General features: G+C 39.9%; 1 protein-coding gene across 6 annotated transcripts in view; it reads left to right on the top strand.

Annotated features, from left to right (window-relative positions):
• The window catches only part of PLD5 (phospholipase D family member 5), a 410,403-nt gene extending 384,129 nt beyond the window's left edge, over nt 1-26,274 (top strand). For all 6 annotated transcript variants that reach the window (XM_051820761.3, XM_070055590.2, XM_070055589.2 and 3 more), the window contains 3 exons: nt 9,403-9,571; nt 14,065-14,179; nt 24,906-26,274. In XM_051820761.3, coding sequence (XP_051676721.1) covers nt 9,403-9,571; nt 14,065-14,179; nt 24,906-25,165 — 544 coding nt within the window. In that variant the 3' untranslated portion in view covers nt 25,166-26,274. The remainder of the gene's footprint in view (nt 1-9,402; nt 9,572-14,064; nt 14,180-24,905) is intronic.
• The last annotated feature ends 384 nt before the right edge of the window (nt 26,275-26,658 follow it).

Raw genomic sequence — 26,658 nt, 5'->3', positions numbered from 1 at the left:
CACAGATATGTATGTAAAGGAACAAATGTAGTAATATAGAGTTAGGTGCTGTCATTGGCTTCAGACATATATTAGGGACTTTGGAACATATCCCTTAAGGATAAGAACTACTGTATTGGTATTATTGACTTATGTATTCAATCAACAGATATTTATTGAGCACTGTGCATTACATATTAAAGTATATGTTTCAAGAGCTCCATCGAACAGGAATGGACAGACACAGAATAGGTTATTAGAACATAGCGCTATGAATGGAAATATGTGTATGTGCAGGATGTTACAGATGCTCAGTGAAAGGGCATCTCTGACAGTTTCAGGATTAGAAGAAGCGTATTGGAGATGCCACCTGAATGATGCTTCAAAATACTCAGGAATCAATTAGCAAAGGGTGAGAAAGGTGACTCTCCATGTAGAAAGAACAGCATGAACAAAGTTAAAATGGAGAAAAGCAGTCTGGCAGGTTCCGAGCTTGATCATAGAGCCTAAGGTAAGGTGGATCAAATTGGAAAGGGGGCACAGAACAGGACCTGGGGGCCTAACCTCCAGGGGGTCTTACGACTTTGTAGAGCCTCCATCATTTTTAATCAAAGGTAGTAAGATGACCATATTGGCTTTTAGATGGGGTGCTTTCATGGTCTTGGAGGATGTACTTGACATTGTAAGACTGGAGGCAGAAAGACCAATTTCGAGCACAAGCTTGAGATGATTTTTCGCAGAAGTCCTCAGCTTTACAGAAATAGACAAAGAGGATTACAGCACTGATCCAGGGTTTAGGCTTTTCCACAAGTGAGAGGAAAGTAGAGGGGCAAGTATTCTTCAAGTGATCAGTAGAAGGAGCAGGCACATGGTGAGGGATGGTGAGCTGGCAGCTTGCAAGAGATGAAAGAGCAGATTTAGTGTGACTGAGAGATTGAGGACATGGAGGGTAGGAGCCAGGGTCATATACAAAGGGGAGACCTTTGGAGTGCAATGATTATGACAGAGTAAGGTTTTGAATAGTCAATAGAATAATAGATCATCAGTCTAAGCATTGGATTGGCCCAGGATTGGGGTAAGATTTCAATGAGGGAACAGGAAGTGGACAAATGGGACAAATGAGACTGAGGGCAGGTTGAGTCACTTAAGGCATAGACCTTATGACAGGAAAGGGTTTCTTGTTTTCTTTTATAGTGAGAAATTAAGTGACAGTTCTAGAAATGGGATTGTTTTGTTAGGGAAAGGGAAGCGTAGGGTGTCCCCCCAATTGTAAATCGAGTGGCTACACTGTGGTGGAAGATATATGCCAGGAGTTGAGAAGAATTGTGGCCTGGAAGAAACGGAAGATGGCGGAATAGGAAGGGAGCACACTGATAGTCTGGGGAGAGATAGTTTAATAAAAGTGGAGATACTGCAGGTTCAAGGAAGAGTAGGGGAGGAAACAGCACAAGAAACTCTTCCGGAACGCGTGACTCACAGCGGACCTGCGTGGAGAGCGTGGGAGCCCACAGTTCGGGACATCAGCGGCAGACTCAACACACCAGCGCTGGAACGTGAGGTGAGCCGAACCTCAATAGCCCGAGACACCGGCAGGCAAGCGGAGAGAGGAGACTAGAGGGAACGACCCCCGGGGGGGGGAAGTTCACAAGGCTAACTGGAAGAGAGAGAGAGAGAGAAAAAAGGGTGACTAGTACGGACACGGGTTTCTCTCTCTCCGCTCACCTCTCAAGGGCGAGCAAGACAAAGAGCAGGCGCCATCTTGGACATACGTCATAAGCAGAGCGACCTCAGGTCTGCACCGGCCCTGAGCCTAGCAGAAAAACCTGACTCTGGGCGGGGCGAATTAACAGGAGATTAGGAGCTAGTAAATTTGTGGTGCTACTGAACTGAGACTGTGAAAAAAGAGACTGTGGGGGAGAGAACTCACGGAATTCACGTGAGCACTCTCCAGAGACGCTACAATTCCGTAACTTTGGCAACCCAGTGGGAGGCTGAAGGAGAATTTGAGCCCACTCTGAGGGCCGAACAGATTCCCTGTGGGGATCTTGGGAAAGAGCTTCCAATCTCTGGCTCCTGTGGGTATATCATTTGCCTGCTAACTACCTCCAACTTCGTTCAGCTGTGCGGAATTACTTCCCTTTTGAATCAAAAAAAAAAAAAAAAAGAGAGAGAGAGAGAGATTTACCACGCCTAACCTGGGAGTGTCACCTTTGGCACACCAAACAGAGCTCTCAGGCCACACCCATCTCAAGCCCTAAGGCTCCATCAAAAACAGATAGTCCACTTAATCTAGAGTCATAGTATAACAAGAAAAAGCACCACAGTGAAGAAACCAAATATCTCCAATATGCCAAATAACAAACGCAAAAACCGAGGTAATAAAAACAAGGAAGTCACCATGACGCCCTCAAATGAAAAAGACACCCCAATTCAAGATTATGAAGATGATGACATAGAAGAAATGCAAGAAGCAGATCTCAAAAAATTGATAAGAACATTAAGAAGTTCTCAAAAACAAATTCTGGAACTACACAAATCCTTAATGGACAAGATAGAAAATCTCTCTCGTGAAAATGAAATATTAAGGAGGAATCAAAATGAAACGAAACAACTAGTACAACAGGAAACTGTGATAGTGACTGAAGTGAAGAATTCAATAGATCAAATGAAAAACACAATAGAGAGCCTTACAAACAGAATGGGTGAAGCAGAAGAGAGAATATCGGACTTAGAAGACAGAGAACAGGAAAGGATACAGTCAGACCAAAGAAAAGAAGAGGAAATTAGAAATCTGAAACATATTGTCGGGAATCTTCAGGATGCTATTAAAAAACCCAACATTCGGGTTCTAGGAGTTCCTGAAGGCATGGAGAGGGAAAAAGGATTAGAAGGCCTTTTTAGTGAGATATTAGCAGAAAATTTCCCAGGTTTGGAGAAGGACAGAGAAATCCTAGTACAGGAAGCCCACAGAACCCCTAATAAACACGACCAAAAGAGATCCTCACCACGACACGTTGTAATTAAACTCTCCACAGTGAAACATAAAGAAAAGATCCTAAAATGTGCAAGAGAGAAACGTCAGATTACTCTCAGAGGATCTCCAATCAGACTCACAGCTGACTTCTCATCAGAAACTCTACAAGCTAGGAGGGAATGGCGAGATATAGCCCAGGTACTAAGAGAGAACAACTGCCAGCCCAGAATATTATATCCTGCAAAGCTATCATTTGTGAATGAAGGTGAAATAAAGACTTTTCATTGCAAACAGAAATTGAAAGAATTTGTTGCCACTCGTCCAGCCCTGCAAAAGATGCTTAAAGATGTGTTACACACAGAAACACAGAAACACGGTCATCAATATGAAAGAAGGTAAAGGAAGGAAACCAAGGAAGGAAACCTCACAGCAAAAGATCACAGGGAATTCAAAGCATATATTAGAACTTATCTTTGGCAAATGGCAGGGCAAAGTTACCACTTATCATTAGTCACATTGAACGTGAATGGCCTGAACTGTCCAGTTAAAAGACACAGATTGGCTGATTGGGTTAAGGAACAAAACCCATCTATTTGCTGCTTACAAGAAACACATCTTTCCAACAAAGATCCATACAGACTGAAAGTGAAAGGCTGGAAAAAGATATACCATGCCAACAGAAATGAAAAAAGAGCGGGCGTAGCCATCTTAATATCGGACAACATAAACTTTACCACAAAAACTGTTAAGAGAGACAAAGAGGGACACTATATCATGATTAAGGGATCAATTCAACAGGAAGATATAACAATTATCAATGTATATGCACCTAACTACAGGGCACCAGTTTATCTAAAAGATTTATTAACGGACTTAAAGGGAGACTTAGACCCCAATACAGTAGTACTGGGGGACTTCAATACTCCACTCTCAGAAATAGACAGATCATCCGGTCAGAAGATCAACAAGGATACAGTAGATTTAAACGACACTATAGCCCAAATGGATCTAACAGATATATACAGAACTCTCAATCCTACAGCTAAAGATTTTACATTCTTCTCAGCAGTACATGGAAGCTTCTCTAGGATTGACCACATACTAGGCCATAAAGCGAGTCTCAGCAAATTCAAAAGAATTAGAATCATACCATGCAGCTTCTCAGACCATAAAGGAATGAAGTTGGAAATTACCAACTCAGGAATCCCTAGAGCATACACAAACACATGGAGATTGAACAACATGCTCCTGAATCAACAATGGGTCATAGAAGAAATCAAAAGAGAAATCAAAAACTTTCTGGAAGTAAATGAGGATAACAGCACAACATACCAAAACTTATGGGACACAGCAAAAGCAGTGTTAAGAGGAAAGTTTATATCAATAGGTGCCTACATCAAGAAATTGGAAAGACACCAAATAGATGAGCTTTCCATTCACCTCAAGGATCTAGAAAACCTACAGCAAATCAGACCCAAATCTAGTAGGAGAAGAGAAATAATTAAAATCAGAGAAGAAATCAACAGGATTGAATCAAGAAAAACATTACAAAAAATCAGCCAAACGAAGAGCTGGTTTTTTGAAAAAATAAACAAAATTGACACCCCATTGGCCCAACTAACTAAAAAAAGAAGAGAAAAGACCCAAATCAATAAAATCAGAGATGAAAAAGGAAATGTAACAACAGACACCACAGAAATAAAAAGAATCATCAGAAATTACTACAAGGACTTGTATGCCAGCAAACAGGGAAACCTATCAGAAATGGATAGATTCCTGGACACATGCAACCTGCCTAAATTGAACCAGGAAGACATCGAAAACCTAAACAGACCCATAACTGAGACAGAAATTGAAACAGTAATAAAGGCCCTCCCAACAAAGAAAAGCCCAGGACCAGATGGATTCACTGCTGAATTCTACCAGACGTTTAAAGAAGAACTAACTCCAATTCTTCTCAAACTATTCAGAACAATCGAAGAAGAGGGAGTCATCCCAAATTCTTTCTATGAAGCCAGCATCACCTTAATTCCTAAGCCAGAAAAAGATACAGCACTGAAAGAGAATTACAGACCAATATCCCTGATGAACATAGATGCAAAAATCCTCAATAAAATTCTCGCCAATAGAATGCAACAACACATCAGAAAGATCATCCACCCAGACCAAGTGGGATTCATCCCTGGTATGCAGGGATGGTTTAATGTGCGCAAGACAATCAATGTGATACACCACATTAATAGACTGCAGAAGAAAAACCATATGATTATCTCAATAGATGCCGAGAAAGCATTTGATAAAATACAACACCCGTTCATGATGAAAACTCTAAGCAAACTGGGTTTGGAAGGAACATTCCTCAATACAATCAAAGCAATCTATGAAAAACCCACAGCCAACATCCTATTGAATGGGGAAAAGTTGGAAGCATTTCCACTGAGATCTGGAACCAGACAGGGATGCCCACTCTCACCACTGCTATTCAATATAGTTCTGGAGGTTCTAGCCAGAGCTATTAGGCAAGAAAAAGAAATTAAAGGGATACAAATTGGGAAGGAAGAGCTCAAACTATCCCTCTTTGCAGATGACATGATTCTTTATTTAGAGGACCCAAAGAACTCTACTAAGAGACTATTGGAACTCATAGAAGAGTTTGGCAAAGTAGCAGGGTATAAAATCAATGCACAAAAATCAACAGCCTTTGTATACACAGACAATGCCATGGCTGAGGAAGAACTTCTAAGATCAATCCCATTCACAATAGCTACAAAAACAATCAAATACCTTGGAATAAACTTAACCAAAGACGTTAAAGATCTCTACGATGAAAATTACAAAACCTTAAAGAAAGAAATAGAAGAGGATACCAAGAAATGGAAAAATCTTCCATGCTCATGGATTGGAAGAATCAACATCATCAAAATGTCCATTCTCCCAAAAGCAATTTACAGATTCAATGCAATACCAATCAAGATACCGAAGACCTTCTTCTCAGATCTGGAAAAAATGGTGCTGAAATTTATATGGAGGCACAAGAGACCTCGAATAGCTAAAGCAATCTTGTACAACAAAAACAAAGCCGGAGGCATCACAATACCAGATTTCAGGACATACTACAGGGCAGTTGTAATTAAAACAGCATGGTACTGGTACAGAAACAGATGGATAGACCAATGGAACAGAATTGAAATACCAGAAATCAACCCAAACATCTACAGCCAACTTATATTTGATCAAGGATCTAAAACTAATTCCTGGAGCAAGGACAGTCTATTCAATAAATGGTGCTGGGAAAATTGGATTTCCACATGCAGAATCATGAAGCAAGACCCCTACCTTACACCTTACACAAAAATCCACTCCACATGGATTAAAGACCTAAATCTACGACCTGACACCATCAAGTTACTAGAGAACATTGGAGAAACCCTTCAAGATATTGGCACAGGCAAAGAATTTCTGGAAAAGACCCGGGAGGCACAGGCAGTCAAAGCCAAAATCAACTATTGGGATTGCATCAAATTGAGAAGTTTCTGTACTGCAAAAGAAACAGTCAGGAGAGTGAAAAGACAACCGACAGAATGGGAAAAAATATTTGCAAACTATGCAACAGACAAAGGGTTAATAACCAGAATCTACAAGAGATCAAGAAACTCCACAAAAACAAAACCAACAACCCACTTAAGAGATGGGCCAAGGACCTCAATAGACATTTTTCAAAAGAGCAAATCCAAATGGCCAACAGGCACATGAAAAAATGTTCAAGGTCATTAGCAATCAGGGAAATGCAAATCAAAACCACAATGAGGTTTCACCTCACCCCGGTTAGAATGGCTCACATGCAGAAATCTACCAACAACAGATGCTGGCGAGGATGTGGGGAAAAAGGGACACTAACCCACTGTTGGTGGGAATGCAAACTGGTCAAGCCACTATGGAAGTCAGTCTGGAGATTCCTCAGAAACCTGAAGATAACCCTACCGTTCGACCCAGCCATCCCACTCCTTGGAATTTACCCAAAGGAATTTAAATTGGCAAACAAAAAAGCAGTCTGCACCCTAATGTTTATTGCAGCTCAATTCACAATAGCTAAGACCTGGAACCAACCTAAATGCCCATCAACGATAGACTGGATAAAGAAATTATGGGATATGTACTCTTTAGAATACTATACCGCAGTAAGAAACAACGAAATCCAGTCATTTGCAACAAAATGGAGGAATCTGGAACACATCATGCTGAGTGAAATAAGCCAGTCCCAAAGGGACAAATTCCATATGTTCTCCCTGATCGGTGACGACTGACTGAACACCAAGAGGGAAACCTGTTGGAGTGAGGTGGACACTATGGGAAATGGTGGCTTGATCAGCATAGCCCTGACTGTTAATGAACAACTAAATACATTATCCCTCTTAGTAGTTTTTTTTGTCTGTTCTACTTAATATGACTGGTTTAGATCTGTAATTGATGCACAGTTATTCTTAAGTGTTGAAAATTAACTGAAATGTGATGCCTGTTGAACATGGTGGTGGGAATGGGAGAGGGAAGAGATGTATAATTTGGGACATGCTCAGGCTGACTTGCCCCAAGTGGTGGAGTTGGAAGCATACCAGGGGATTCCAATTCAATCCCATCGAGGTGGCATGTACCAATGCCATCTCACTGTTCCAGGTGATCAGTTTCAGTTCACAGTTGGTCATGGTGAAGGGACTGGGAGTCAAAGGGAGCACATAGACAAGTCTAGTACCTGCTAACGCTAACTGATGGAGTAAATAAAGGGGAGAGTGATCCAACATGGGAAGTGAGAATCTCAGCAGACTCATAGAATGGCAGATGTCCTAAATAGCACTCTGGCCTCAGAATCAGCCCTAAAGGCATTCGGAGCTGGCTGAAAAGTTCATGAGAGTATTTCAGGCATGGAAAGCCAAGACACTCTGGCAAAAGATCTCTGCGAGTGAGATCCCAGTGGAAAGAACAGGCCATCAAAGAAGGAGGTACCTTTCTCTGAAGGGAGGAGAGAACCTCCACTTTGACTATGACCTTGTCTAAACAAGATAAGAGTCAGAGAACTCAGAGGGCTTCCATAGCCTTGGAAACTCATGACTGGAGCATAGGGAGATTACTGATGCCATAGACAGGAGTGTCAATTGGTAAAGTCAACAACAGGAGTCACTGTGCACTTACTCCTCATGTAGGATCTCTATCCTTAATGTGCTGTACATTGAGATTTAATGCTATAAGGAGTACTCAAACAATATATTTCACTTTGTGTTTCTATGGGGGTGCAAACTGTTGAAATCCTTACTTAATGCATACTAACCTGATCCTCTGTAAAAAAAAAAAAAAAAAAAAAGAAAGAAAGAAATTATCAATTCCCAACTTGACTCTCACTGGGATTAAACATGACAATAGGTCTGCTCTGATTTCATCATCATTTTAAAAAATCATCTATTATTTTTCACTTTATGTTTCTGTGTGGGAGCAAACTGTTGAAATCCATACTTAATGTATACTAAGCTGATCTTCTGTATATTAAGATAATCGAAAATGAATCTTGATGTGAATGGAAGGGGAAGGGGAGTGGGAAAGGGGAGGGTTGTGGGTGGGAGGGACGGTATGGGGGGAAAGCCATTGTAATCCATAAGTCGTACTTTGGAAATTTATATTCATTAAATAAAAGTTTAAAAAAAAAAAAAAAAGAATTGTGGCCTTAGGCTATGATTACTGCAGAGTGCTAAGGATTCTGGGAGGAGGCTGAGCCCACAGGAGAAGCTGTGTGCCTGGCGGAGGACTCCAAGTGTCCAGTGGGAAAGGCGGGAGACAGTGGAGTCATGTGAGGCATGATCAGGACAGACAACACCGAGAACAGTCTGAAAAAGCTCAGATAACCAGAACCAAGTTCATTGCAGGGGCTGGGGAGGGAGGCAGTTACTAAAGATGAGAGGCTTAAGTGGCATTGGAGACTGAAGGAGAAAGGGTCCTGAGTTCCTTTGGAAAGATGATTCATATGGAGTGATTCCTGAGTAAGGTTGGAGATGTGATGAGAGTGACTCATGGTAGTCGCCCGTCTGTCCACACAGACGGAGCCCACACAATGCAAGACTCTAGTGATGGAAGATCTCATTTTAGGCTGTGGCAAGTGCCAGTAAAGCATTATCTCTGATGTCTAACTCAAGAGACACATGGTTTTTCAACCTTCCTTGCAAGTTTACTTATTTAAGGGGTCTTCTAAAAGTTCATGGAAAATTCATATTGTAAAAAAAACTGCATAAATGTCAAGATTTTTGTACCCAAAAAATTTTTGTAGCATGAACTTTTGAAATCCCCTTGTCTATTACAGAATAAAATAATGATCAGAGTAACAAAATGTTATCTGTCATCTTGTGAATCTCTTTCCTAAAGATAAAATATTTTCTTTATTTTTATCTACATGGATATTATTTCTTCAGGACATACTGGCCCGACTTGGATGGAAAAATAAGAGAAGCATTAGTTTTACGAAGCGTTAAAGTTCGACTCCTTATAAGCTTCTGGAAGAAAACTGATCCCCTCACATTTAACTTTATTTCCTCTCTTAAAGCTATTTGCACTGAAATAGCCAACTGCAGTTTGAAAGTTGTAAGTATTATGTTGTAAGTACTATTGAATAAAAGAGTTCATACTCCTTGCATGTCTACGAAAACTGTAAGCATACACAGACATGTAAACTTCTAGTACAAGCTAGGATAATAATCTTTGGGAATGAAAAATACTTCAAAAGGTAGTTTAATTTTTCAACAATCATATACAGAAAAGGAGACCTGGTATTGCTGGAAATGTGTTAACTCTGTAGATCATCTTTGACTTTCCTCTGCTCCTCTGCACTGGACTCAGAACCATTAATCCTTTGAGTCTCAGTCTTTCCTAATTCTCTGTGCTATCATTCAAGAAATGAGCCCTGAGAAATGTGTAAGCCCTCTAGGTGATGGGGCTCTGCTTCTTGTGGCATTTCTATGTTCTTTCCACGCAGGGAACTCTCAATGCCCACAAAATATCACTACCTTGGTTAAGGGGACCTCATTTTCAAACAACAGGGAACACAATTAAAACTGCCATTCAGGCCGGCACCGCGGCTCACTAGGCTAATCCTCCGCCTTGCGGCGCTGGCACACAGGGTTCTAGTCCCGGTCGGGGCGCCAGATTCTGTCCCGGTTGCCCCTCTTCCAGGCCAGCTCTCTGCTGTGGCCAGGGAGTGCAGTGGAGGATGGCCCAAGTGCTTGGGTCCTGCACCCCATGGGAGACCAGGAGAAGCACCTGGCTCCTGCCATCGGATCAGCGCAGTGTGCTGGCTGCGGCGGCCATTGGAGGGTGAACCAACAGCAAAGGAAGACCTTCCTCTCTGTCTCTCTCTCTCACTGTCCACTCTGTCAAAAACAAAAACAAAACAAAACAAAAAAACACTGCCATTCAAAGAAGGAAAGATTGGGGGTCCCCTAGTGGTAAGCCATGAACAGTTAAAGGAGTTGATCCTAGTTCACAGTATCTTTGCAACAAAATTGTCTGAGAAACTTAGTAGGCTTCTGATCTACTTGCCTATAGCTATTTCCATGTTGTAATAGCCATGTCCAAGTGTTTCTGATGTACACATGGAGTACTTCAAAACATTCATAGAAAAATGGAATTAAAAGTTTATCTTAGTGGGGGGGGGTATCATGCACAGTTTTTTCACAACACATTTTCCACAAACTATTTGAAGATACTTTGTCATTCCCAAACTTTTCTCACCCATATTCATTCATATTCTCCCTCCCTCTCTTCCTCTCTCCCCCATGGTACCTCAGTGGTACCCTCAGACCTGAATGGGAAGATTATACCAAGCATAATGACACCAATTATTTGTGATTTGCTACAGGACTGAGTCTTAATCAGCCTTGGTTACAAAAAGAATTTTTCAAAGTTGTCCAGGCACAATCAAGTTTCCCAGCTCTTTGGAATAGTGAACATCTGATCTATCTAGTCTCTTATTTCTGCTTGAAAAATCAACCAATCCTTCCCTTAGCTTATTTATTGGATCCAGGCCCCAGCTTTGATTTGCAGCAGATTTGGGGGATCAAAGGAGAAGTTGGTACAGCCTCAGAAAGCCAGGCAGAGATACAGGAGAACTGATCCTGGGTTTTCAGTATCTTTCTGTGGACAAGAGAATGCCTAGGATTATTTCAGCTCAAGGACAACATGTTTTTCAGATAATTACAGTGTTTACTAAGCTCCATGGAAACTCAAATGAGACAAGGAACCAGGTGTCTAGTTCACTATCATATTCTCACTGCCTAGCATGATGTTTGTCATGAAATGTGTGAAACAAATTGAATGAGTGAATGCATGAATAAATGAAGTTAAAGGGAGCTAACCAAAGGCAGAGTGGGAAGAAAGATTCTATGAGCCAGTGAAGCAGGGAGCAAATACCAGACTCAGGCCTAGTTAGCCATTTTCTGCCAGTGTGTAGCCCAGTGAAGTCATGCACTCCAGAAGTCAGTATGTGTAAGGTCAGAGGAGCACTGCTAACAGACTTGCAAGGTCTAGAGACAGTAAAGAGGAGAGTGTCTGGGCCTTGGGCACTGAATCTGGTGTACTTGCTCCATCTCCTTTCTCAGTTTCCCTTAGATCCTGTCAATGGGTTCCTACTACTGCCCCCCCCCCCCCCGCTGCTTCCTGACACCACAGTACTCCTGCTACTAAGGCCCCTACAGTTGACAACTCTCCAGAGTATGAAATGTAAAGGGCTTCATTGGAGATTTGCAAGAGAGTGCAAGGAAAGCAGAATACATTGTTTTAAGCTCTATAGTACTTCATCAACTTCAGCTCTTTGAGTCATGTTCTTTGAATAAATCAAGCATTGTTAGCTCACTGCTACCCATTTTGTAAAACACAGGCCATCTCTTTTTAGGAGAGGCAAGGTGGAAAAGAAAGCTACGGTCCCAATATCTAGAACACAGATAGGTGTTGAGCTCTTCCAAGATAAGTGGGTGTTGGAATATTGCATATGGCCAGTCTTCAGGAGCCTTGGGCTCTGAACAAGCAGATGGCTTGGGAACCAGGCAGGGAAGCTTGGTCCTTAGAGGAGTGGACACACTTTCTCTGGCATTGATGTGGGTTTGCATCCATTAGGGGGTCCTAGAATGAGGCTGCAACTCACAAGATTATCCCAGTTGACCAAGTTTTAATTTTTTCATAAATTAGCAAATCACATTTGAAATGTGTTTGTTGTCATCCATAACATATATCTAAAATCTCAATAAATAAGATCTAATTTTTGCTATCATTTTAACCTCGCAGATAAAACAGCTTTTCCTCTTTGGGACCATTTTTGACTTCCTTCAACAAATGAATTCTCATAACAGCCTCAGGCTGTGACTTCATCCTTGACTTAATATAGGGTGTATACTTTATTATTTTTCCAGTCCACATTAGTTCTATAATCCTCTTTCAAAAATTTACTATCTATTTATTTGAGAGGCAGACAGAGAGCTCCTATCTGCTCATTCACTCCTCAAATGCCCATAATGGCAGGCACTGAGCCAGGCCAAAGTTGGGAACCAGGACCTCAATCTAGGAACTCAGCTACTTGAGCCATCACCTGCTGCTTCCCAAATGTGGGTTAGTAGGAAACTGGAATCAGGAGTAGACCAGCCAAGACTCAAACCCCGGATTTGAACCAGGCATTCCAACATGGGATGTGGACATTCTAAACAGAATCCTAACAGCTAAGCTAAATACCCATCCCTATAAGGGAGTACCTTTTTGTAAAGGAAACAGTCAAATATGTGGACATGTGTTACAGGAGAATGTCCAAATAATGTGACTGCTGTTTTTGAGTGATGACACCCTCACTAGCCCTGTAACCTCATGAAGTTTTAACTCTATTTTAAAAGCATTTACTGGGTAAGTCAATTTAAAGAGCCCACAAACCAATGCAGTTTTTCAGAAGGCAAGAAGTAAGGATATAAAGGTGGATCAACTAGCATTCCCCCATAAGCATGGTAATGTGGCCTTCAAAGAATGGTCCTCTGGCTGAGGAATAGATAGGTCTTCAGTAGTAGATTTTGGTCTGTGCACCATGGATCTCAAAAGTTTTACTAAAATTCAGAATTTAGGGACAAGCAGTTTCCTTACTGATCATCTAGTTTATTGTCCCTCCTCTAACCTGGAAAGAAGGTAAAGACCAACTCTCAGTACTTTCTGAAATCAAATTGGAACACTTTGTACTTTTAAAAATATAAATTATATCTTCTTTTTGTTCCTTTGAACACGTATGATGCCACAACTCATTCTGGAAAGATGCCAGGCAGTTCTGAAAATGCTCAACATTTTCCAACATGGAGGAGACCTGAGACCTCCACCACTGACTGGTTGCTTCCCATGAAATCAGTAATTGGAGACCCATGAGCTTCACTTTGGAAGCTTCATCTAAGCACTTAGCAGGTTTAGAAGCGCAGCCTGACCACTCTTGCTCTCAGCAATCCAACTCTTGAATCCCCCATCCCTAGCCTTGGGTGAACTGAAATGCTACTTTGGAGGTTATAAAGTTGAAGTTAGGATTAATAGAAGTTGTGGTTTTTGCTGAGTGTTCTATTAAAAGAGCTTGTACCCTTAAGTGTTTAGATAGAAAAGATTTGTTCTGGTGGCAAAATCTCTTTCGATCTTTGCAAATCCCCAATTTATTTAGCTATTCATTGATATAAACTATGCAACATGTAAAAATATCCGTTCAGTTCACTGGCATGCTTGGCAGAAAGCACCCTGAGGCACGCAGTAAATGCCAGTGCACCCTAATGAATAGGACAATGAGAATTAAACAAGCTTCTGACTCTCATCTTGTTGAAAGACTGAATTTTTTGTCCATTTTGTAGCTTAAAACTGTTGATTAGAGACTTAGTTGAGCATGCTAATTTTCTCTTTTGTTCCTATATACATTTAAGAACAAAAAAGTAGCTTCCTTTATACAAAGCAACAAGATTATGGTTTTTAATAACCCAGTAGGAGGTCTATTGTTGATATTTGGATAATACACTCTTTTGTACTCTTGAACAAGACCAGAAACATGCTTTATTCACCTGCTTTTTTTTTTCTTACAGAAATTTTTTGATCTGGAAAGAGAAAATGCTTGTGCTGCAAAGGAACAAAAGAATCACACCTTTCCTAAATTAAATCGCAACAAATACATGGTGACAGATGGAGCAGCTTATATTGGTAAGTGTCAAAGCAGAGCCTTGAGACCCTTGGCTGATGGGAAGACCTGGAGGTCAGTCAACAGGAGGAGTAGGGAAAGGAGCTCTTTAGCCAAACATCATCTCCTCTATGACCTAACTCATTCTAGGAAACCATAGGAGATGCATTCTCAGCAATGTTTTGTAGAAATTCTTTGGGCTACTGTCCTCATTTATAGGTGAGGAGGTCAGTGATTCACAAAGTCCTGGTGCTGGAACCAGCATGGTGCTCACTCCCTTGCCCACAGAACCATGCCAGTCTTTTATGAGTCCTGGGAGGCAAGCATTGGAGACCTTCAGTAACATAACATTACCCAGGCAATGAGCCCACCCCTGCAGTTTCCTGAATGTCTTACTTTGGGACAATTTACTTGAGCACTCTAAAATTTCAGTTTCCTCATCTGCATAATGGAATTTATAATTTCTACTTCATTGGATGAAATTTAAATGTGATAATATATGCAAAGTACCTGGAACATAGATAACACCTGATGATTGCCAGCTACCACTCTATAGGTAATACAGCTCCAGAAGCAGAAACCATTATGTATTGGTGGAATTATTTACTTTTGTATCAAATCTGTTCCAATATTCCATGATGTCTGTGAATTCAGGGCAACGCCTTAACTTGTCATAACTCATAGGAAGAGTTTAAATTATCTATAAAAAGAAGGCACATGCCATCCAAAATTAGCAGTATGGTTACTGTGTAGCACACATGAAATGGCACCCTAAAAAGCAGAAAATATATGCTTCTGAAATGCTGATATATGGAATTTCTTAATTTCTCAATCTCGAATTCAGTGAATAAGAACTTTACCCTTTTAACTTTGTACAGTACTTGATTTATCTTTTTATTATTTTAGCAGCATTGTCAATAGGGAGGGCAGCTTCTGTTATCTGCAGTTTAAAGTTGAAGCCACAGATATGAAATGATCAGGCCATGCGGACATTAGGGGGAAGAGGCTAGCACTAGAAGACAGGGAACCTAGCCACTGCTGTTAGCCATTTGGAGAGTTACTACCTGCCAGCCCAATGTGAAGATGTTCCATCTTTTCTCATCTTTAATGGCTATAGTATCACATTAACATTGAGTACAGAAGTGATTTTAAAATGGCATTCTAGTTTCTCTGGAATCTGAGAATATTATTTACTGTTGTTTGTCTCAGTATCTCAAAATGTGATTATTTGGATTTTCTCATGTTTAACAGGTCGGAGTTAATCGAATGAAATCAGCTTTTATTAAACTGAGTGTCAAAACCCTCAATCATTTAATAAAAAGGGAAAGCTTTCGATTCAGTTATTGAGAAATGCAGAGATGGATCAGGTTTCAGAAACAGAAGAGTTTAAAGACGCAGTTCTAGCTTTTTGTTAGATTACACTCACACTTTAAACCATCTGTGAATTCCAGCATTGAGAGTTAAAAGCTGGAGGATGGTAGGAAGTTATTTAATCTCTTTAACCCCCATACCACTATCAAAGAGTTATTGCTATTATTTTCCTTTTACAGATAAATAAACAATGGTTAAACAAAATATCTGAAAGGCTCCTAACCACTGTCCCTATCTAGTTTCATTGTAAAGATTGCTTGCTCCTTTCCTTCATCTTCCGTACATAATACTTCTTTAACTGAGTATATGTTTCACATAACATTTTAGCAAAACAAATCCCACAACATCAACCACCTAAACTATAATTCCATTTACATAAATTCAGAGACTACTAAGAGAAAATTCAGTGATATTTTAAATAATTATCAGCATGTTCTGGAAATCCCAAGTTGTCACTCATACACTTGCTGGGAATACAAAATTAAGAAAATTTACACTGGACATGTCATGGAATTACGGCTCCATTAAATTTTCACAACACTTACAGAAGGATCTGCAAAAAGTGTTATCTCTCTGACTTTTTGAATTCTCCAGAATATATTTGAGTCAAGTGCCTCAAACTTGGCTGATGGGAGGTGAGGCTATGGTAGGGAATGAACACACTCAGCAGTCTCATATAGCTTCCCAACAAGGTCTTGCACACTCACTGGAATGTTGCTTTGAAACATACTACAGCTCTGGCAACTAGGGCCTCAACATGCATTTTGGGGGGAAAGGGGATGCTGATGCTGCATCCCAATTAAAAGTTTTTGAAGCATATATGTGATTTTGATGTTTGCCCAAACCATTGGGAAGTGAAATATGGAAAAACTGGATCACACTGGTGTAGAAATTACTGTGTTTGCATGTGAAAGCATCACAAGATGCTGGACCTTGGCTCTATCCAATGCATTGAAGGAAAAAAACAGTGTGTAGAGACCTGAAAATATTATGTGTTATTTGGTAGATGATTCACTAATTTATAGCAAAAAAAATTCATCCAAATGTATGCCTTTCGTGAAGCTGCTGACAACACCATTGTGATGTTTATTAGCAGAGGAAGGTGATGGGGGAGATCATTCTGTGTGCTGACAAATCTGACTTAATAACTTGGTATTCTTAAACTGTGAGAAATAAATTTAAGAATAGAACGAGAGACAAAGGAATCATTTTCCAATATGCCAAGAGGGTACACACTTAGAAAGTCTTCAGTTCCCTTTATGGAACCAGCTCTTATTGAAAGAGAACAAAACTTGGAGCTTAGAACAGACTTGGGCTGGTGGTACTTTATAAAATAACTTTTTCAGTCTTGACCTTGCTCAGAATTGTTCAGTGAGAATACATCTTGGTTTATAGTATTGTATTTACTTCATAGAGTCTGAGATCTGAGTCCTCCATGATTAGTGTTCACCTCTTTGACCTCCTAATCCTAATCTGTAAGGTGGAGGTAAATCCTACCAACCATATGAAATAATGACACAAACGCAAACTACAGTGGTTTGCTCATAGCAGGAACTTAACAAATGATACTTTCTCTACTCTCAAAGTCTCATATATTCCAACTTCATCCCTCACTCCTCCCCTTCATGTTTCAATATCCCAGCCACATTGTGTGTCCTCAGGAAGTAACCCTCCCCTTGAGGGTGTGGCTCTCCATTTTCCTATCAAATTTCTATGTATCTCTGATTACTCAGTAGAATGCTCCTTTCCTTACATTTTGAACCAGAGAGAAATTCCTTCTCTCCTTCCCTCATGGCATTGTGTAAATCCATCTCTTACACTATCATGTATGTTTTATTTCCTTCCTGGACTCCTTGAAGGCAGGGACAGTCATTTTATTTCATATTCAAAACCCCTAACATTGTACCTGTAGACTTTAAGCACTCAGTAAATAAGTATACATTAAATGACAATAAAAATTATAGAAATAAATGGTTGTGTGGCCTCAGGGGAGAAACCATTGTTCTCTCTCTCAGGAACACTCTTTGTTGGATACCAGAGACCAGAGACGCATGTAAGAGTTATGGGTAGTCCAGTCCTTTCTTAGCTGCCATCTTGAAGATGGACTACATGTGCATAGCAGTAGACATTATCAGCCTGTTCTGGGGCAAGTCCAAGAATGAATACCTGACATAGCTGAATCATGTCCCCTTAAAACCCATATGTTGAGGAACAACTTGAAGGATTAAGATGGTGGAGTAGGGATGGAGCTTACTGTTACAGCCTAGCAGAAGATAGTTTAAAAAGTAGAGTGCAGTCTCAGGGAAGAGTTAGGGAGAAAATGGCAGAGGAAACTATATGAAAATTAGAGGGATATGTAGAACTATGTGTGCACAACAATGTGTGCACACAGATGCACAATACAGGACCCCAGCAACCAGGAGCCTCTGCACCAGCTTTGGAAAGTGAGGTAAGATCAGTCTGCAAGAGCCCAAGCCACCAGTGATAAGCTGCAGGAAGAGCCTGGAGAGAATCAGGCTTAGAGCTCTGTGGGGATAGTTTACCTGCCAAACTAATTGAGAAAAAATGGAAGGGGGCACATTTCTCTCTCCCCAATCACCCTGCAATGGCATCCTGTAACAAGCCGATAGAGTGGGCACCATTTTGGACATACGTAAGAGCTGTGCCAGTTCGTATCCATGCCCAGTGACCAAGTGGAGACACCAGAGTCTGGTGGGGAGAACTGGCAGGGAGCTGGGCGCTCATGACTTTGGGAGGCTTGTGTGCTGGGACTTCGGGCTGTCATTGTAGGAGACTACACACACTCAGGGCTCCTTGATTCCCTGGTGCAAGACATTGCTACAGAATCTGTGTTTACACTGAGAACTTCAAAGATCCTTTGTGTGGTTCTGTGGCAATGCTGATGAAGATTATACCCACTGGGGCTAGCACCCAGGCATTGGTCTTGTTGAGGAGAGGAGGTGAGCCAACTATGCCAACAGAGCAGAAGAAACCTGGCCTCTGATTTAAAAAAGAAAAAAAAAAGATTTACCACACCCAGTGGAGGTGTCACCTTGGACACTCCCTTCACCCTGGAGCACTGAACAGCTCTCTGGCCACACCTACCACATGCCTCTCAGTATGCACTGAAAAATTAGATACTTCACTAATCCATAGAAGCATACTCCAAAGACAAAAGCTTCTACAGTGAAAAAACATAGAAGAAACCAATGACAATCTCTACAAACACCAAATAATAAACACACCAATTCAAGAAATAAAAATAAGGAAGACAATGTGACGCTCCCACATAACACAATATTTCAATACTAGACTGTGATGATGAAGAGATTGAAGAAATGCCATAAATAGAATTCAAAAATATTGATGATAGGATTATTAGAATCAGAAGCAAATGAAATCTATACATCACGTGAAAGATTTCTCCTATGAAATTTAGATCTTAAAGGGAAATCAATGAAATACGAGAAATGAAAATTTCAGTAGAGTAAATAAAAATGCAGTGGAAAGCCCTAACAGAATCAGTAAAGCAGAAGAAAGGCTATCTGACTTAGAAGATTAGAAGACAAAGTGCAGGAAATTATACAATCAGACCAAACACAAGAAAAAGAAAATAGAAAAATAAAAAGCTCTGTTGGGGATCTACAGGCTACTATCAAATGACCCAACATATGGGTCCTAGGAGTTCCTGAAGGCATGGACAGAGAGAAAGGTTAGAAGGCCTGTTTAGTGAAATAATAGCAGAAAACTTCCCTGGTTTGGAGAAAGAAAGGGACATCTAAGTACAGGAAGCACAAAGAACTCCTAATAGACATGACCAGAAAAGATCCTTGCCATGAAACTTTGTAATCAAACCACAGTAAAACATAAATAGAAGATTCTAAAATATGCATGAGAGAAATGCCAAATTACTTACAGAGGATCTGCAGTTAGACTCACAGCAGATTTCTCATCAGAAACTCTACAGGATAGGAGAGAATGGTGAGATATATCCAAGTCTTTTTTTTTATAAAAGATTTATTTATTTGAAATAGTTACACAGAGAGGTAGAGACAGAGAGAAAGGTCTTCTATCCGCTGGTTCACTTCCCAAATGGCTGCAACGGCCAGAGCTGAGCTGATCCGAAGGCAGGAGCTAGGAGCTTCCTCTAGGTCTCCCACGTGGGTGCAGGGGCCCAAGGACTTGGGCCATCTTCTGCTTTCCAGGCAATAGTGGAGAGCTGGATCGGAAGTGGAGCAGCTGGGACTAGAACTGGAGCCTATATGAGATGCCAGTGCTTCAAGCCAGGACTTTAACCTGCTGCGCCTCTTTTTTTCTGTAATCCAGAATACTGTAGCCTGCAAAGTCTTCATTTATGAACAAAGGTGAAATAAAGACCTTCCATAATAAACAGAAATTGAAATAATTTATCATTACCCAGCCAGTCTTGCAAAAGATTCTTAAGGATGTGCTACACTCAAACACAGAAACATGGATATCACTATGAAGGAAGGTGAAGGCAAAAAATCTCCCAATAAAAGTACAAAGGAAATCCAAGGTTAAAAAATAGGAATATTTATGGGAAAATGGCAGAGCAAAGTTGCTACTTATCAGTAGTCACCTTGTATGCAAATAGCATCAACTCTCCAGGTAAAAGACACAGACTGGCTAAATGAATTAAAAAAACAAAACCTATCTATTTGCTGCCTACAAGAAATACATCTCACCAACAAAGATGCATGCAGACTGAAAGTCAAAAAATAGGGAAATGTTCCATGCCAACAAAAAACAAAAAAGAGCTGGAGTAGCCATCCTAATATCAGACAAAAAAGACTTTAACACAAAAAAACTGTTAATAATGATTAAGGGATCAACAGGAAGATGTAACTATTATAAACATGTATGTACCTAATTACATGACACATGGCTATTTAAAAGAAATGTTACAGGATCTAAAGAGAGAATTGACTCAAATACAGTAGTAATATAGGATTTTAATACCCCACTTTGAGCAATGGACAGATCAACCAGACAGAAAATCAACAGGGAAACAGCAGAGTTAATCAACACTATAGACCTAACAGGTATATACAGAACTTTCCATCATATAGCTGCAGAATACACATTCTTCTCATCAGTGCATGGAACTTCTATAGGATAGACTACATGCTAAGCCATAAAATAAGTCTAAGCAAATTCAAAAAATTAGAAGTCATACCATGCAGCTTCTCATACCACAATGCAATGAAGCTGGGCATCAGCAATTCAGGAATCTCTACAAACACATGGAGACTGAAAAATATGCTTCTGAATGAACAGTGGGTAATTGGAGAAATCATAGAATTTCTGGAAATGAATAAAATGGCAGTACAACATCAAAACTTATACAGCAAAAAGCAATGTTAACAGGAAAGTTTGTAGCAATTGTTACTTCAAGAAATTGGAAACATACCAAGTGAGCTATCAGTGCATCTCAAGGACCTAGAAAAACAGCAAACCAAACCCAAGACTAGAAGAGAAGAAATAATTAAAATTAGAGAATAAATAAGCATAATTGAAAAAAATACAAAAGAGCAGCAAAAAAGAACTGGTTTTTTGAGAAGTAAAAATTGACAACACACTATTTGCAGATGACATGATTCTATATATAGGGGATTCAAAAGACTCCAATAGGAAACTAATGGAACTCATGAAAGAGTTTGGTAAAGTAGCAGGATATAAAGTCAATACACAACAATCAACAACCTTTGAATACACAGACAAAGCCATAGCTTAGAAAGAACTTTGAAGATAAGTCCCATTCACAATAGCTAACAAAAAAGTCAAATGCTTGGAATAAATTTAACCAAGGATGGCAAAGATTTCTACATTGAGAATCATAAAACATTAAAAAAAAGATACAAAAAAAGGAAAAATCTTCCATATTCCTGGATTGTAAGAATCAAGATCATCAAAATGCCCATACTTCCAAAAGCAATTTACAGATTCAATGTAATGCCAATCAAAATACCAAGGACACTCTTCTCATATAGATGATGATGCTGAAATTCATATGGAAACACAGGAAAACTCGAATAGCTAAAGCAAACTTTTTTATGACTTTATTTTGAGAGTTAGTTACAGACAGAGGGAGAGACAGAGAGAAAGGTCTTCCTTTCATTGGCTCACTCCCCAAATGGCTGCAGTTGCCAGAGCTGTACCGATCAGGAGCTAGGCACTTCTTCCTGGTCTCCCACATGAGTGCAGGGGCACAAGGTCTTGGGCCATCTTCTATTGCTTTACCAGGCCATATCAGAGAGCTGGACTGGAAGAAGGGTAGCCGGAGGCTGGCGCCGCAGCTCACTAGGCTAATCCTCCGCCTTGCGGTGCCGGCACACTGGGTTCTAGTCCCGGTCGGGGCGCCGGATTCTGTCCCAGTTGCCCCTCTTCCAGGCCAGCTCTCTGCTGTGGCCCGGGAGTGCAGTGGAGGATGGCCCAAGTGCTTGGGCCCTGCACCCCATGGGAGACCAGGAGAAGCACCTGGCTCCTGCCTTCGGATCAGCGCAGTGCACCAGCCACGGCAGCCATTGGAGGGTGAACCAACAGCAAAGGAAGACCTTTCTCTCTCTCTCACTGCCCACTCTGCCTGTCCAAAAAAAAAAAAAAAAAAAAAAAGGGCAGCCGGGACTAGAACTGGTGCCTATATGGGATGCTAGCACCACAGGCAGAGGATTAACGGATTACACTATGGCACTGACCCTGCTAAAGCAACCTTATACAACAATAACAAAGCCAGAGGCATCACAATATCAGATTTCAAGACATACCACAAGGCACCCGCATGTTTACTGCAACTCAGTTCACTATGGCTAAGACATGGAATCAACCTAAATGCCCATCAACTTCAGACTGGATAAAGAAATTTACAGGATATATACATCATGGAATACTACACATCAGTAAAAAAAAAATCTGGTCATTTGCAACAAAATGGATGAATCTTATTAGCAGATGGTCTCCTTGATCTATGATAATAGAGCCCCTAAAAAGGCAATCTGTAGAAGTGAAATTGACACTTTGACAAGAAATGACTTGAAAAACCCTTGTCTTGACTGTTGAGGAACATTTTTTATACTATTTGTTGAACTCTTAACATAGTTAATCTGAAGTTAATTGAAAGTAGATCTTAGTAAAAAAAAAAAGTGGGAATAAGAGAGGAAGAAAAGGTTGGGAGTATAGGTGGGAGGGTGGGCACCATGGGAATAATCACCATGTTCCTAAGTTGTATGAAGTGTATGAAGTTTGTAACTGTAAATTGTATAGTTCTGCATACATTCCTGAAGACTTATTTCTAAGGGTACAGTTTAAAAATTTGCCATGGGACCCCAAATTCCCTTAAGCTGGGTGGTAAAAATACCAATTTAGGTGTTAAAGTGATTGTATGCATAGGATTAAGTATTAAAGTGATCATGTGTATAGGATTAAGTATTAAAGTGATCATATATATAGGATTAAGTGTCTGGTGATAATAATAGATAGAATTAAAAAGGAGTCCATACAGCCTACTCATAGAATGGCAATCACTTTAAGTAGCACTCTTACCTCAGAATCAGCCCTTAAGACATTCTGGTCTGATTGAAAAGCCTTTTAGAACATTTCAGGCCTGGATAGCTAGGACACTGTGGCAAAAAATGTTCTACATGAAGGATCTCTCTGCATGAGACCTCAGTGTAAAGAAGTGGTCATAAAGAAGGATGTACTTTTCTCTAAATACTGAAGGAGTCAGTGGATTCAGAAGGCTTCCATAGCCTTGGCAGCTCATGTCAAGGGCCTTGGGTGATCACTGACATCATACATTAGAGTGTTAATTGTTAAATTAACAGGAGTCACTGTGCACTAACTTCCCATGCAGGACCTCTGTCCTCAAAGAGTTATATTATGAGAGTTAACATTAAAACTTGTTCTCAAAGATTTATTTCAGTGTAGTTTATTAAGTGCAGGATATTCTTATGCCTCCTAAGTTTTAGTTATGCCAACTCCATTGCTTGTTTACTTAGGTGCTGCCTTAATTAATGATAAAACTTGTTGAAGGACTTACTTTCTTTTAATGTATTAAGTGGAGGATATTTTTATGTCTCATTAGTTATAGTTATGTCTAAGTGCTTGCAAAAGAGGTATCATTCTTGGGTGTTTCTTTAAAGTTAATTAAGTTTCTAAAAAAAGAAGTCAAATTAACTTTGAGATGCAATGACTTTGAACAACCCTTGTCTGGACAGTTGAGTAGCAGGTTTTTTTTACTTCTTTTTGGTTTGTATTTCATGCAAATTGTTGAACTCTTTACTCAGTATAGAGTTAGCCTTCTGTTTATAAAGTAAATTGAAAATGGATCTAATGGAAGAGGGAAGAGGAGGATGCCTGGGAAGGTGGGTGTGGTAGGGAAAATCACTGTATTCCTAAAGTTTTGCTTATTAAATGCCTGAAATTTAGTCATTAAATAAACAATTTATTTGGAGAATGAATGAATGAATAACTAACTTATACGTTGAGGTCCTAATCTGGAGTATGTCATTATGTGGCCTGATTTGTAGATAGGGTCTTGATAAAGACAAAGTTAATGTGAAGTTATTAGGATGGGCCTGATACTCTTATGAAAAAGAAAAAATTGGACACTGAGATACACAGAGGGAAGACATTGGAAGAGAGGAAAAAGATAGTCATGAGAAGGAACCCATCCCACTCACACTGTGTAACTTTGTTTCCAGAACTGTGAATAAGTTAAGTCTCCCAATTTGTGATTACTTTGTGATAGCAGTCCTAGAAATTGAGTAAACCCGCCAACACCAAGACATCAGTCAGGAAAGCCTGTGCTCACAGCTGCTGCCCTGATTCTTGGGTCAAGAGGCCTGCTCCTGTGCCTGGGAAATGATTCTTAGTGTTTGTGTCCTGAGTTAAGGTGTGTTCTTCCCTAGCTTCAGTTTTTCCTCGATGTGAAAGCTTCTTGGGCTTATAATTAGAATCCCTCATTTGTATATATGAATTAGATGTTGTCTCTTTCAGATGGTAGTAATTATTCACAGGATTTTAAAGTGTATTCCTATATATTTTAAATGTTGCTGTATTTAGTGTGTCTTGTGAATGTCAATAAGAAATAACATTTACAAAAAAGAACAGCAGATTCCTTGTTTTGAGTTTCAACTATAGCAAAGCTGAAGAAAATGCCAAAATACTATGCAAATATTAATATGCCATATGTAAGGCTTCTTGAATTTTTTTTCTAGAGCTGTCAACACAATTCAGCCTCTCTCTGTCATTAGTCCTGGGTGTTTTGATTTTGTTAAAATAGAATCTTCTCTGCATTTCATTACACTGAAATTATTCCCAGTGGAGCCTAATTCCTCACTGTTGTCTCTTTGTTTGCAGGAAATTTTGACTGGGTTGGGAATGATTTTACCCAGAATGCTGGCACCGGCCTTGTTATCAACCAGGCAGATGTGAGGAACAACAGAAGCATCATTAAGCAACTTAAAGATGTGTTTGAAAGGGACTGGTACTCCCCTTATGCCAAAACCTTACAGCCAACTAAGCAGCCAAACTGCTCAAGCTTGTTCAAACTCAAACCCCCCTCCAACAAAACTGCCAGCTACAACACAAGTGGGAAGGAGCCCTTGAGCATACAATGAGAGTGAACAAACTGACCTAACAGCTCTGAATTTCATATTTATACCTACAGGACTTGAGGAGCGAAAAACAATTTAATATGTCTTTTTTTTAGGGAAAAAGCACACTTATGAAAAATGTTCTCTGAACATGTCATATCTATCTAACAATATCTTAGCTCTGTATGCACTACGTTTAAGACTTTTGTACTTGTTACTTTAGACTGAGAATGTCATCCTGGCTTAGAAGTTAGTTTTTATGTATGCATACAGATTTTAAAACTTTGATTCATGTTTCTTAGCCCTCGCTGGTCTCAGGACCTTTCTGCTGACCTTCCTGGTCAGTTCTTAGGAAGCCTAGCATGAAGTGAGTGCTTGCTTTAACACCATGCTGAGAACTACTGGTTTTCGAAGGAAGGTGAGGATTTTGCCTTGGAGAAGAGGCTGATAACACCAAGTGTGTCCTTGTTAGCCTTCTCCAAGGCCTGTACAATCAGCTAAGCATGACCAGCCTACATCTCATGCCAGCCTTCAACTCTCTTGAACAATACCCTTTTCACTTCCTTTTTCATTTTCTTCCAATATCATGAGGGTTTTTTTCACATCATTTTCTCTTTTCAAAAAATGTTCTTATAACATAGCATCCCTATATTCACCTCACCATTAGTTCCAAGTGAGATAACGTCTTTTGATAATGTCTGAATTCTTCAGAATGGATACAAAGTGGAAATAGCAGTCTTTTCAACTTTCAACTGCATTTCCCCCCTACCGAATAGGTCTTTTCAAACCACAGCCAGCAATATGTATCCTTTCTCTCAAGTTCAGAAAAATTATGTAGTTACCTGCTAATATCCAGCAAGCTATTAGTCTGCATTTTGAGAATAAAGTAGTTTTTCATGTTTTTGATTAGTTTATGGTATTTATAAAGGGAAGGTCTGTATGTATCAGTGGATTTTAATCTCTTTAGAATCATTATGCTGTTAAGAGTATGCCAGCAAATGTTTATAGAGCTATTTAATATACCTTCTGCTATTTAATATACCAAATGCTTTTCAGAGAAATGCAATTTAAATACTGTGCTTAACATATTTTACTAAGAAACAGAAATATTAGATTATTGTTCTATAATGTCATTGTGTGTTGTTGTTTTATATCTATACAATATATAACCTACATAAATAGAGACTGTGGGAGACAAGAGAAAGGTATGTCCTGTTCAGAGCCCAAAACAGGTGGCCAGGATGCCCTGTCCCTGAGGCTCCTGACTGGCTCCAAGTCCCTCACTCTTTGGTCTCCGGTTTTTATTGGTAATGTAGAGACAGTAATACCTACCTCGCAAGGATTTGTCATGGTAGGAAATATTTATAACTTTGTTTTGAAATCAAAAGAACCTATATAAATGCTAAGCATTATAATGTATACTCTTTTTCTTGAAATAATCTTTGTGGTATACTGAGAGACTTAACACTAGGTCCAAGAACCCAGAAGGGAAAACAGATCCACAGCTTCTAATTATG

The sequence above is a fragment of the Oryctolagus cuniculus genome, chromosome 13, assembly GCF_051225735.1.
Source record: "Oryctolagus cuniculus isolate XC-2025 breed Fujian yellow rabbit chromosome 13, ASM5122573v1, whole genome shotgun sequence".
Taxonomy (NCBI): domain Eukaryota; kingdom Metazoa; phylum Chordata; class Mammalia; order Lagomorpha; family Leporidae; genus Oryctolagus; species Oryctolagus cuniculus.
Note: the sequence above shows the minus strand (reverse complement) of the source record. Positions and strands in the feature narration are given on the sequence as shown.